This window comes from Pseudonaja textilis, chromosome 6, assembly GCF_049901715.1.
Source record: "Pseudonaja textilis isolate UNSWEBS1 chromosome 6, rPseTex1.2, whole genome shotgun sequence".
NCBI lineage: Eukaryota > Metazoa > Chordata > Lepidosauria > Squamata > Elapidae > Pseudonaja > Pseudonaja textilis.
In genome coordinates this window covers 23178058-23192937 of record NC_141995.1, presented here as the reverse complement: position 1 = coordinate 23192937, position 14880 = coordinate 23178058, and the positions used below count along the sequence as shown (strand labels likewise).

The 14880-nt window shown below is 35.7% G+C and overlaps 1 protein-coding gene across 6 annotated transcripts in view; it reads left to right on the top strand.

The window, feature by feature from the left end:
* Positions 1-14880, top strand: part of DCLK2 (doublecortin like kinase 2) — a 78051-nt gene that overhangs the window by 31051 nt on the left and 32120 nt on the right. For all 6 annotated transcript variants that reach the window (XR_015744098.1, XR_015744099.1, XM_087936055.1 and 3 more), the window contains 4 exons: positions 1391-1499; positions 6943-7000; positions 8849-8968; positions 10893-11039. Coding sequence is in view for 4 of the 6 variants with exons in the window: in XM_087936055.1 (XP_087792181.1) it covers positions 1391-1499; positions 6943-7000; positions 8849-8968; positions 10893-11039 (434 nt within the window). In the remaining 2 variants the exon portion in view is untranslated. The remainder of the gene's footprint in view (positions 1-1390; positions 1500-6942; positions 7001-8848; positions 8969-10892; positions 11040-14880) is intronic.

The window sequence follows — 14880 nt, the reverse complement described above, 5'->3', positions numbered from 1 at the left end:
GTGTTTTCGAGTCAGTGTTGATTCCTGGCGACTGCCTAGACAAGTCCCTGAAGTCCTCTTGGCAAGATTTCAGAAGTAGCGTATCCTTGTCTTCTTCCTAGGACTGAGAGAGAGTGAGTGAATAACCCAAGATTATCTAGCTTGCTTCAAGTCTGAGACAGAACTAGAATGTGCTCTCCTGGTTTCTAGCCTGATGCCTTAACCACTGCACCAACCTGACTCTATTTGGAATATTTTAGAAAATAAGATTGAGCAATGCAACTTAGTTTGAACTTATTTAAGAAAATTGTGCTCTAAAAGTCACTTAATTCTCTTTATTTGTTGCAATGAAAAACTTCCTGTAGTCTTCAAGCTTTCTTTGGCCTCTGTCGTTTGCAAAGCCAACAGTTTCTAAGGAGGTACTCTTGGCTTTAGGAAGTGCTGGAGAACACTCCAGCTTCAGTGAGAATATCCTAAAATACAAAAGACAGTGCAGCAAAGAGCAATTTCTCTAAATACGATCTGGAAGGCATAATTCTTTAAAAGGGCTGTGGATCACAGCCTTCTCTGGCTTTTGTGATGTGGGAATATCCTCACATATTTCTCCAGTTTCATAGGCTTCAAGATTTTAGCAAGTCATGCTGCAAAGTTCTAAGATAACATTTCTTTAGCAAGAATGGAAGTAACTTCGGTGCAGCTGCTTCACATGTGCAGAAGAAGCTTCTTGTGGCCTTTGCAAATATGAAGGGGCTGTAAATCCAAGCAAAGCAAAGCAAAGCAACGCAATCTCTTTCATTTTAGAACATCTTTGATCAAAGAAAATATATTAACTAAGTTTAATGCTGCCTGCAAACCACTCATCAACTTTTTGCATGAAATAGAAAAAAATGAATTTATGATATATGGATTTGATGATTAGGAAAAAAATAGAATATAGAAAAATATAGAGTAAGAGGTTAATCTACATTTAAAAATTTTAACTGCTGCAAAAGATAATCAGAAATTACTCCTTTATATTTTCATTATTTCCTTTTTTTTTTACTTTTGGCTTTATCTTTCCTGTCTTTATTTCTTCTTTTTCTTCTAACTATTACTTCTTGTATTTACATGTCTTATTTAAAATGTTAATAAAGTTATTGGGAAAAAACTGGAGAGACCCCATTGTTTTGGTACATTATTTTATTCAAATCTACCATCATTTTCTGTAAAAGAGTTACACAGCCTTTGAGAAAATGCAGCATAGAAACATATTTTGAGAGATTCCCTTCTGAAATTGCAATAATATCAGCTTGGATGACCCTTATTTAAACTTTTTCTTCCATTTTGGATTCATTTTATTTGGATTTGTTTATGTATATTTTATAGCATTTGTTTGTATTTTCTCTAACATTTACCTTTCTGTATCTTGAAGGTATAAATGGAAACAAGTACTCTGAGACATCTACCATTCTTGAAAAGTACAAAGTGGGAAAGGTGATTGGTGATGGTAATTTTGCAGTGGTAAAGGAATGCATAGAACGGTGAGCAAGGATATTGCCTAGATATGTCCCATTATTTAATTGCAGCTTTAGAATGAACAATGAGGCAAATTGTTATGATTTCAAGAAGAACTTTAAGGGCTCTTCCTTCTTTCTGGCACTTGATAGAAAACTTGAAATCTCCACTCTAATATTCTCATAACTATTATTTGGCATGTGATGATAACTATCAAAATTATCTATTTACCTTTGGTGGGGAAGCATAATGCCATTTATGATAATGAATTATATATACTAATGCAGTGATTAGTAGGAAACTTTGAAAGGGTTTTATTAGCACTAGAAACTTTAGGTTTTCAGTATTAGTCAAACTGTACAATTTATTCTCTTGATATTCTATGCAGTTCCGTCTTTCTAGCTGCTTCACTTTTTTGTTGTTCAATCTCATTCTTAAAAGGGTTGGTAAAAATATTGCTTGAATAGAGTCACTTGGTTGAAATGGTAGGCTATGGAAATTGATCAATCAATCAATCATCTAAGGGAGAAATGGTAAGAGCAATGGGAATGTTCAGTACATCAGTAGCTTTATTAGCAAAGATAGGAAACACCATTTTCCTGTTGTATAGTCATTGTGAAGTATTTCTTTGATAGTGAATTCCACAAGAGATTGGGGAAACTAGAGATTTTAGTGGAAACTATAAAGGTAAACTTGTTTAAAAACAAGGCTCAGATCCAGGAAGTCCTCACTGGCACTAGCACAACATCTGCTCAACAACTTTAACATTGATTCTCAATGGAAGACCAAATGGGCTGCTGAATGTCCAGACATAGGAACACACATAAATGAACCTACGTATCAGGTTCTGAAGTACCATGCCAGCTATGGACAATCCTGAATAAGATCTGCACATGCATGGTGTCTGCTGGGACTCACTGTATAAATGGAGCATAGTATCCTCCCCTCACTGTGACTGGGATCTCCACAGATATGAGAGGTACCTGATTATACAGCTTTTTAAAATTGAGTGTGGAGGGTCATTCTATGAGCTTGTGGGTTGGTTTTCGAAGGTTTCATTACCAGGTTGGGTAGCATCTTCAGGGGAGTTTAGGAGATGTCAATGTCTGTGTTCTTCCATTTATAAGGGCTTTTTAACATTCATATTTTATTGTGTTTTTAAAATCTAGATGAAATGTTAATATATATTGCAAGTCCATATATGATATGACATATGCTAAGTAAATTTAAAAACAAAAGGAAAGGATGAAATTTATCTTTTAAAATGATGTGTCCAATATACATACTACTGGTAATAACTGGAAAAATAAGTTGGAAGCATAGACAACAACAATAGACTTGGGGTTGAAATGTTTTTAGTTGCTATAATTGGTTATACTGGGAGCCTATTTTTTTTTATAGTGGGAGCCTATTTGTATTTCTTGAGGAGCATAGCTCTTTTTCTGAACTGCTTCTAATTGTTTGGTAAGAAATAAATTATTAGCTAGAACAGTGGTCGCCAATCAGTGGGCCGGGGACCACTGGTGGTCTGTGAGAAAATTTTTGTGGTCTGTAGAGAACTGTTCCTCCTCCAAAACACTCCCCCCAAAGCAATTAATCCAGGTTGCACAGGAACACAAGCCTGCGCCACCCACATGCCCTGCCCACCTGCTGGCCTCCACCCTTTGGCCGAGTGCAACCTTGAGTAGAGCCATGTGAGCTGGAACTGGAAGGTAAGACCAATGGCAGGGGATGGAAATCTGCCCTGGGGTGGCTTGCTGATGTTGGTGGGAAAGTTGGTCCCATATTCCAGAGCTGCTGTAGTCACAGGACTGGCCCTTTGATCATCCCAGAGCAGCTGCTCCTCCACCCGGGTGCACCGGCCTGCCATGGACTGGAGCGGCTGCTCTGGGATGACCAAAGGGCCAGTCCTGTGACTACAGCAGCTCTGGAATATGGGATCAACTTTCCCACCAATGTCAGCAAGACACTGTCAGTCAAAATTAATGTTAGTGGTCCATGGGATTTGAAATTATGAGATTGGTGGTCCCTGAGATCCAAAAGGTTGGAGACCCCTGAGCTAGAACACATCTCTAATTTTGTAGTCATGGCAATTATTTGAATATTTATTTTTATTTAAATGAAAGTTGCAGATATCATGAGGTAGAAAAGTTGCAGGTATCATATTTGAAAAGCCATCATTATGCCAAGTACTTATCCTTGTATTCTTGATAACAGAAATTAAAAAAGATTTAGGGAAAGTACAGATTTCTATACTTTCTGATAAAAAATATTTTTATATGACATATAAAAATACCAGGGGCTAACAAAATGGGTTTACTATATGTTGTTCTTCTAGACTGCTACAGTTTAAAACAGAATCAACTATAATTACCCTTGCCTATGCATATTTGTACAAGGTAGCAAAAATATTTGGCTCATCAGTGGGAAAGTCTTGATTTTAAATGGTTATGGCAATTTTTCAATGTAAAATCAAATGACATCACTTTGCAAAGAGACAAAATTGTTTATCAATATAAGATACTTTCATGAGAAAAATAAAATTAATGTGCTTCTCTTAGTGCAAGGTATTTGTAGAAAGATTTATCATAGCATCTGAGGAAATGTGCATATTTATAGCTCTTAAACAAAAGTTTAAAAAACAGTGCCATTTGCTCAAATTTCTTCCACTTGTATATCTCTGATACAATTCAGTCTACTTTTTTCTTAAGATATTATTGAGTTGTCTTTTCCCCCTTTTCATTCTCAGCTGGCTGCAGTTGTAACTATGACAACCTGGCAGACACAGCTGTGCTTTTATAGCAGTGTTATGCTTCTACTGAACCAACCATCTTCAATATGTGCGGTTCTGATCTTATGCTTGTAGAGCAAGATTTGATAGCCTATATGCCCGAGTAAAAGAATGCTTATTACTATTCTTATTCTTGATGTTTCTTTTTATTAACTGGTCACAATAATCTGCTGTCATAGAAAGTGTATCATACTTCCATGGATTGTTCCAATATTACACAGCAGAAAATAGTTATTTTATTTTATTTTATTTGCGGTCACAGACCAAAACACAAGTACAACAACTTACCAGTGAGGTAAGTTGCCATTAATGGGATTAATGATGAGAGCCACCTGTTTTGACTGTAAGACCAGGTGACTGCGTCAAAAGATGTAAAGTTCAAACTATTGATAGGATTACATTGGCCAGTGCTTTTGCTGAGGCTTGGCAGGGAGAACCCTGCCGCTGCATCAGGCTGCCAAGCGGTCAACCCAGGGCTCCCAGTGGTAATCCAGGAAGCTAAGTAGTTTAAAGTACTAATTATTTTATCAAGCTGGAGCTGAATGGTCGCTGTGGTTTCTGCAACCAAGAAACATTGCTGAGCCAAAAGTTCTGTAAGGGTGGGCTCACTTAAGGGTTGATTGAGGGCCATAGTTTTAGATAAGCCTTTGTTCTCAACTCGGGGGGCGACGCCCTCAACTGTTGGAAGATCGCAACAACCAGCAGCAGCCAGATAAAAGGGAGCAGGAGCTTTCAAACCGAGAGGCCGAGCTAAAACAAAGTCCTCAATCTTGGATTGCTTCAGCAAAGGTTGAGGAACCAGATCAGTGAGAGATCTGCTCCTTTTCCTTGTCTTCATTATATGAAGTAGCACAATAGAGAGGAGCTGTGTAATAGAGCATAGAGTCTAGTCACTGAAACAAGTCCTAAATCCAGAGGAAAAGGAATCGGAAGGCGAGAAGAAATGAGTCCTACTGCAAACAATGGCAGAGCTCCTCATAAGTATACCAAGGATCCTGCCCTCCCGACAGAGCAGGAAACATGAGTAAATAAAAATGATAAAATAATAAAAATAGTGGATAAAAATAGAATAAATCAGATAAAAGAAATCACATCAAAGCTAGGCATTGCTAGACTTCCAGCTAAAGGAGTAAGATCTTTAGAACAACAACGAAGAAGCAGTAGCAAGGCCGTCCTACAGATGAGGCCCAGCTGGGGCTTTTTAAAAAAAAAATACAGCTAAACCATAGCTGAAATATAACTAAAAGTAGATTAAAAATTTCAAAAATGTAAAGGGTTTAAAAATAAAAATTTGAAGACTAAGATATGATAGAAAAATAGCCTTAAAAGCAGGTAATAATTAGAATAGGTTAATTTAATCTTAGTTAAGCAGAGAGACTACTTGCCTGCTGCTCCCATCTCCTGAAATTAGTTATTTCACAATTTTGTTGTGCGGTCACAAAACTGGACTTTCAATAATGAAAGTGTTGTTTATGTATTTTCAGTGCGTATTGTTTTTAATAAATCAAGAATGAAAATTTAAAAACTCTTTTTTAAAAAGTGTGCTTTTGAAATTGGTCTTTATAAACCTTGAACAAGTAGTCCTCAACTTATAGTTGGTTGCTTAGCAACCATTTTAAGTTAAGACAGATCCCCCCAAAGGCACTTATGACCCAAGTTATGGCTGCTTGCTACTTCCCATGGCCATGTGACAAAAGAATTAAATTCTTGCTGAAAACAGATGTTTAGTTTCAGTCTGTGGTAAAAGTGCCTATAACAAACAATGACTTCGCTTAACAATGTTTGCTGAACAGCTGTAGCATTTGCTTTAAAACCAAGCATTCACTTAATGAACACTGCAAAACAGGTCATAAAATTGGGTTAGTCACATGATAACCAGTTTTACAGTTTTCATATCTTACCACTTAATTGGCAGGCTCTATTATAGTTGAAAGTCTTGGGCTGTTTGTAGCCAAGAAGGATAACATTGAGTAATATATAAACTGGACACATCATTTCAATCCATAACATCTATTCCTTCTGTAATGTTTTATTTTCAAATGAAGTTACCTTCATAGTTTCCACTGCATAAGATGGTTAGCAAAATTGTCTGGTGAAATCCTAAATAATGCTACCTTAAACACTTCTTAAACCTGTAGCTTCAACGTAGATTTAAATTATGATTCATTGCACAGTATTGTATTTATAATTAAGACAACCGACTTCTCAAAATAGAATTTCTCTGAATTGTCTAATTTAATAGACACTGGTAGAATGGCTAAGAAATAGCTCTAATAGGACTTGTCCTTGAAGAATATAAATGTGGAATGATTAGCTGATATAATGAATTTCAAAGAAAATATTCATCTCATTCTTTATTCCCTGATAAATCTGTAAATATTGTTATACAACTACAGGGCTGTACATTTATTAAAGTAGGATGAAAATATGGAGTACCTGACCATAAATCTGTACACAACATGAAGTTTTATATCTCAGTAAATTAAATGATAACAGAAAGGCTGGTTTTTGTAGTCAAGGCAACAGCAGGCATGAGTTGCTGGGAGAAAAAAGCAGAGGCCGTTCTATCTTCATTTCGTAATCTGTTCCCTTTTGAACAAAGATATTTCACAGTGTGTACTCAAACAAAAGAATTATTTAAGCACTCTTCTCTCCTCCTTTTGTTCTGTTTTTTGTAGATCCACCAGAAAGGAATTTGCCCTGAAGATTATTGACAAAGGAAAATGTTGTGGAAAGGTAAAGAAGAAATACTGAATATCTGTATCATAATACCAGAATATTAAATTATTTTAAGTCTTCACTTACCACTACTGTTGGAAAATATTTTTTTCTTGGAACAGCATTTACACCTTCTGAGTAAATTGTCCTTTATATAAAGCTATAACAGTGCATGTATATTCCAAAAAACTATCCTTATAGAAATTTCATAAAGATAGTCCAAGTTGTAAATTATTGAACTGGATATTGAACAAATAAAAACATTAGTAATATTAAGCCATTCCCCTAAATCTTTAATTGTATATAAAAAAATTAAGGTGGTTATATATATATTTTAATCCTAGTACCAGAGCAATTAAGACACTCGGTTGAATGTATAGAATAAGCTATAGGGGAAGGAAACTTTAGAATAAATGAATATGTAGACTGAGCTTCTTGCTGTTATAATTGTAGAAATTGCAGAAAGTATCCAGTTTCAGAATACAATAGGAGTAACATTTGATTGTATTTTGTGTGAGTAGGATATGACAGATTAGTACTTACTAGATTTTTTTTAAACAATAGAGGAAAGTAGATGCTTCAAGGATTGTTTTGCTAAAGAGGTTTTTGATGGCTGTGACCGCCTCCAGTTCTTGTTTTTGTATCAGCCTATAGATTTGTGAGCTGGATGATTACTTGGACTTACGATAACTAAGTTTGTGAAGTTCTGTACAAGTTTTACCAGAAATTGTATTGGGATCATCTTTGGTTTACTGTTCCGAAAGGGTTTGATTTACTGCAACAAAAGAGCAATGGGTTCTCCCAATGTCTTGCCAGCCAATTCAAAGAAGGATATTCAGCAACTGCTTAAATAGCTTTATGTATGTTCTGCCCACAAATATGTCTCCCTCTTCACTTGTAGCAAAACTCCATAGCAAGTTTATTATCAAAACTCTTATTCCTTTCAGTATAATGAAAGAGTACAGATGAACCCCAGTTATATACAAAAATGATGCACTTACTACATATCACATGTTATATTTTATTTCTGTTATTTCTTCTGATATACTAATTGTTGTGACGAGTTATTTCAATCTAGTGTTTATTCCAACTTTAGTGTGATTTCCACTCTTTCCCCATTAGGCCATTTTCTGAGTTCCAACCTTATTGTCATTCATATATTGCATTTTTTCCCATTCAGCACATATATCTTTGGAGCAGACGTATGTTTGTTCCAGAAAGACTGTTGATGCTCTCATATAATGGTTAACAAAGGTGCGACTTGTTAAAGCAATGTGTGATGTACCACTTATTCACAGAATATTCACACTTAGCACATGGGTTTCTAGTAACTAAAGCATTAGGGTAACTGTTAATGAAATGCTCAGGTTTGAACATAAATCAACTTCTTATCTTAATGGTGAATACAAAAATAGCATTGGACTTTTCAAATACTATTATTGCTCCTTGCTCATAAACTATTCACATGTACTTCCCACAGTCTTCTTCACAAATGCATGAAGTGCATGAAAACAGAATGCTTGCACTGTGCTGAGGATCACAATTCAGATACTTTAAATAAACAGCTATGGGAATGCACCTAGTTGTCTACTCGCAATTGAAAACACTAAGTATATTACTGATCAGTGATTACTTCTCATACTAAATTAACTTTAATTAGTATATTTTGGAACTATTATTAGTAAAGGGTTTTCCAATTCCAGTTTATTGTTTTGTAGACAGATAGCCACATTATCAAGTATTGAGATGAACACTGGAAAGCTCACTCTAGGTTGATGCTTCTTACTTAATTCTTCAAATTATATTAGTTTTAGTATTAGTTTAAAAAAGAATGCTTTCCTCCTCTTCTTTTCCAACAATACATAGGAACATTTGATTGAAAATGAAGTGTCAATTCTACGCCGAGTGAAACATCCCAATATTATTATGCTAGTAGAGGAAATGGATACTGCAACTGAGCTATATTTGGTGATGGAACTGGTCAAGGTGAGGTTTAAGGCTTTTTTTTTAAATCATTATTGCATAATACATTGTTGAGTTTTTCAGAGATCTAAAAATATTCCAAATTGTTATTGAACTGGAAATTTATGTAGTCCTATATGAACGTACCATGAATTTTCTGTTTTACACTCCATGATAGTTCATAGCTGGAGACTGAATATTATGCAAAACCAAACTTGCTTCTAAAATCAGACATGTGACTGTACAATATTTTGCTTTTACACAGCAACTTCTTGATGTTCTATCCAAGTATACAAAATTTGCAGGAATAAATTCTGATTAGAAAACAAATATCAGGCCCAACATGAAACCTCATAGCTTTTTCTTGAATTTTTGTATTTTAATATTAAGTTGCCATGTTTCTTGATATGTGTAGCAGAAATTGTTGCCTTATTTTCTAAAAATTTCATTTTGTCCATATATTTTCATATATAAAAATAGATAGTTCTCAAGTAATCATTCTATACTTAAGAATTCTTGTATTCTACTTATATATGATGAGAAATTCTGGGAATTCCATATACTATATCTAGGATGTACCCAGATTGGTAAAAGTAACTGTAAATCTAACTTTTTAACTTTTAAAAATATTTTATAGCCAATTCATTTTTGATGTTAATCTGTATACTGAACAGGCCTATATTTGTTTCATTTTTACAAGTTTAGTAGTTTCTTTCATGTCTAGACCAAGGGTTTTCAAACTTGGCAAGTTTAAGACTTGTAGACTCCAACTCCCAGAATTTCTGAACTAACATGACTGGAGGAGGAATTCTGGGAGTTGAAGTCCACAAGTCTTAAAGCTATCAAGTTTGAAGACCCCTGTTCTAGACATTAAAGAAACTACCGTGTTTCTCAAGGGTCTTATTTTTTTTTTTGAGCCCCGAAAAAATGGCTAGGCCGTCTTTTCGGGGGTGACTTAATTCCACCCCCTTGCATCTTCGGGCGGGCGGCGACGGCTTCGGGGTCAATGCAGGCAGCACCATATCTGGGTGTGCAACAAAAGTACTTCCTAACGGCAAGCCCCCCCACCATTCCCCCCATTTCGCATGTTTTAATATAGGCCTTAATTTGGGGGGAGGGGCTTAATTTCATTTCATGCCTATAAAACATGCTGGGACTTCCTATTGTGGGAGGCCGTATTGTTGGAGAAACAGGGTACTAAAGTTGTAAAAATCAAGCAAATATAGGCCTGTTCAGTATATAGATTAACATCATAACATAAAGTATTATTATAATACCATAAGTTCCACCATCTTATTCACCGCACTGATCGGAGCATAATCAATTGAACACCATGCCATCAACTCGCAACCATCACTCAAATTAATTAACCATCACTCAGTTATTCTTTGAGGACCTCTAAACTCCCCCCCCCCCCAACCAGAAGCAAGCATGGATCAAATTGCCAGTTCCTGCTCTGGAAGACAGGTGGGGCTGTACAAAGGTCCAATCTGTCAGAGTCAGAACTAAGATTAGTAAGATGTCTGCCCACCTCCTTGGAATCCATTGCCTCAGCTCATGAACTCAGCTCATAACTCCACAAGATGTAACCTATGTGCCATCTGAAACGATTCTGTCCATTCAGGTTCTGTTTGGAGTTAAGGGAGTAATAAATAATAATCAGCTATGCAAACTAATCTCAGTCATTTCTGTGGGACTAAGTTACATCTAAAGCTTTTTATTATTATTCTTATTTTGTCTGCATCATTCCATATGAAACTGTCTATATAAATATGATTATCTTTCTAAAAAAACTCTTAATGTAACTGTAACTCTTAAATTAAGCTAAGTTATTGATCTATAAATTAATAATATAGTTTCACTTTTTTCTCATTTCCTTTCAATGATGACATAACTTATAGTTTTGTTTATAAATTCTTTGATTTTTCATCTGTATTTTTATTTACAGGGAGGAGATCTTTTTGATGCTATTACATCTTCAACGAAGTACACAGAGCGTGATGGAAGTGCAATGGTCTACAATCTAGCCAGTGCGCTGAAATATCTTCATGGTCTAAGTATTGTCCACAGAGACATCAAGCCTGAGAATCTTCTGGTATATTTCTTGTTTTCTGTATATTATTTTAAGAATGCATGCAAACAGCAATTTCTTTACAAAATTAGACTGTGAGCATAGCCCAGTCATTCTCACAGAACATCTTATATCAGTGAAAATATTAACCCTGCTGTTAGCAATAGAAATCATAATAGAAGCTTTAGATGCATAGAAGGTGATGCCAACTCAAAAAAAAAAATCATGTTTTAGCAAACTACTAATTTAAAATAACATCCAAGTTCTTGTGACTTTAGAAATATTATAAGACAATGATGACATATTTGGCACCGTATGTGCACTTTACATTTTACTGTATATTGGCCATAGGTTTATACCTATTTCAGAACACAAGGACTTTGATTTAAAAAAAATTACAGCATCACTTGTTTTAACTCACTCTTTACTCATGTTTTGGAGGAATACATCTGTATTGACATGACCTTTTAAAATGGACTCCCATCATTTTATGCATTGTGTTGCTTTTTTGATATTTAGAAAGGCACCAGATGACAGTAAGTAGCGCAATGACTTACAGCTAGTTTGATCTAGTGATTAAGACCACAAGGTAGAAAACAGGAAACTGTGACTTCAGATTCTGCCTTAGTCATGAAAGCGAGCTGGGTGAAGTTGGGCCAGTCACTCTGTCTCAGACTATCCTACACTGCAGGGTGACTGTTGTGGAAAAAAACTCCTCCTATTTGGGATAAGTTCGCCGCCTTGAGTTATTTGCTAAAATAATAAAGGCAGGATATAAATAAAAGCAACACAATGCTTCCCCCCTTAAAAATTTTAAATTTTTGAAGAAATGTATGTGCTCCATATGAAAAAGAATGTCTGATGAATTTTCCTTGTCCATCAGTGTTAGCCAAAAATAGTGGATTTTTGGTTTTGTAAGCCTTTAGTTTTATAAGCCTTTGGTAATTATTCTAATGTAATTCTACTTTTTGATACAAGTATGTGCTAAACAGCTCACCAGTGCAAGAATGTCTGTTCTGACTAATAAGCATTAGGGGATGCCTCTTGTCAAGTTAATATTTTGTGCTTTCTGCATTCATTAGCTCTGATTTGCTTGTCTACTATTTTCTCAGATACTATGTAACAATGCACTTGTCAGTGTGTAATATGACAAGATCTCTTGGCTATTTTTGTTGTATCAGACTAGCACCTCTGGAAATTATTTCATTATATTAAATTTCTAACAAGCAAGAACAATTTGTATGCTTGGTCATAATGGCAGCTGTGATCCTATCTGCTTCAAAGTAACATTGATATCAAGTACCACGGATTATAAACTTTCAAGCTCATTTCGCAGTTTGGTGTGAAATCTTGCATAAGTAGGGACAGATGCTGTTTTTGCGTAGAGGGTTAATAGTTCTTAATATAAATTATATTTAAATATATTCATGTGTGCTATAAAATCAACTAAAAGGCTGAGTCAGTTCAACCCCTGCTCAAGCATTTGTCAAGCATTCAGACTAATGTTATCCAATCTCTTCTTAAAAATCTCCAGTGTTGGAGCACCACAATTTCTGGAGACAACTTGTTCTACTAATTGTTCTGTTGGGGAATTTCTCCTTAGTTCCAGATTGCTTCTCTCCTTGATTAGTTTCCATCCATTGCTCCTTGTTCTGCCTTCAGGTGCTTTGGAAAATAGGTTGACCCATTCTTCCTTTTGGCAGCCACTGGAAATATTGGAACTTTGTTATCATTTCACCCCTAGTCCCTCTTTTCATTAAACTAGACATACCCAATTCCTGCAACCATTCTTCATATGTTTTGGCCTCTAGTCCCCTAAATCCTCTTTGTTGCTCTTCTCTGCACTCTTTCTAGAGTCTCAACATCTTTTTATACATCGTGGCAACCAAAACTGGATGCAATATTACCACTGTGGTCTTTCCCAGGCATTATAAAGTGGTATGAACGCTTTGCGTGATCTTGATTCTATCCCTCTGTTAATGCAGCATAGGATTGTGTTAGCTTTTTTGGCACCTGCAGCACACTGCTGGCTCATATTTCAGTGATTGTCCACTAGGACTCCTTTTCACAATTGTTACTATTGAGACAGATGCTACCTATTATGTACCTGTACGTTTTTCTTGTCTGGACTCCCTTGAGTCCAGATTAGCTTATAGTAAATGCATGAACATGTTCAAGTATTCTACTTGATAGCAGAAATGGTTTGCTACTGTCTTTGTCTCAGAGGTGTGTGTGTGTGTGTGTGTGTGTGTGTGTGTGAGCTGTTTTTTGGTTGGACCGGCCTCCTGATGATCAGCTGTTTCAGGCTGCAGTGATTGCCATTGCCTATTGCTGCCTCTGCATCCCATTTTTGGCCTCCACATGCCCCCCTTTGGCCTCCATGCACCCCGTTTTCAGCCTCCACGCCCCATTTTCTACCCGTTCTTATCCCTGCCACCTGGAATGGGCCAAAAATGGGGTGCATGGAAGCCGAAAGTGGGGTGCGGGGAGGCAGCAATAGGCAATGGCGATCCCTGCAGCCTGAAACAGCTGATGGTTGGGAGGTGGATCCAGCCCAAAATCAGCTGCTTGTGCTAAATCAGGCTGTGCTGAAGCTGACCAGGCTGTTTGCTGTTTGCCACAAGGAGACAAATTGCTGGGAGGAAAGGCAAAGGCAGATTCCCCCCGCTAGGTGCGTCTTATACTTCGGAGTGTATGGTATGTTTTGATTTAACTGAAAAATTAGATCAAAAAAGGTTTTTATTTTTGTATCATGATTTAGCCCCTTAGTTTTTACTATTATATGTTATTATAAAGCTCATTTACATTTAGATTTTAGTACAGGATAAAACCTTAATGTATTTATTAATCTAAATGTAAAATCAAGTTTATCAAGATATTAATTAATCTGCTATACTACATAAAGTCTTCATACAATTTATATTCCATTGTGTAGCTTTCATATAAATTTAGGTTTCATATAGATTTTAGTGTTAATGAGATGTTTATTGTTTTACATTATTTTACGCTAGTCAGTAACCATAATAAAGATTTTCATTTGATTTGATCCTATTTGATGCTTTTTTTTCTTTGCTCTGTGTGTGTGTGTGTGTGTGTGTGTGTGTGTGTGTGTGTGCACGCCAGGTGTGTAAAAGCAGCTATGTGCTGCCATCTGCTGGATTTATAAAATTGCTACATTTCAATTATTATGTGGAAACATTTTATGGATTGATGGGCATGATGGATAACAAAGCAAAAAGATAATCAAATCAATATTTATTTATTTATTATGGTTGATAAACAATTAATTTTTGAAAAGCAAAAACTGAAAAAAGGGTTTGCCCACAAAGCTATCGATCATTGATCTTTTTCCTTAATCTATGTTGGAAAAAGTAATATAGTAAAAATTATATTGGAAAAAGTGTGTGCGTGTGTGTTTAAGACTCGGATATTGCTTTGAGGCTAATATTCAGAAATAAGGGAGAAGCATTCCTTAAGTCCTGGTAAAGTAAATAGCTTTAGAAAAAAATCACCTCTTCCTCCTTGATTTAGTTGATATGAGATAAAATATAATTAGAGTTTCTGTGACCATAGCCTGTCTAAATAAAGTATAATTCTAGTTCGTCTTTGGAGTCAATTTCCTGATCTGGTCTCCCTCAGAGGGCTGATAAACCAGTCAGTTTTGTAATTAATATTGTTTAATCAATATTTGTTACTTTGAAACCAGCAACACATAAGTTTAGATACAATTTGCATATTCAGTCTGTGTGGCTAAATCTAGTTTCAGTCATAAAAACATACAACCTTTTCTCTAGGCAGCATTTTGGGAAAACTTCTACATATTTTGGATTTTCTGCAGTGTAATTTGGCTTATTTTTATGTGTGG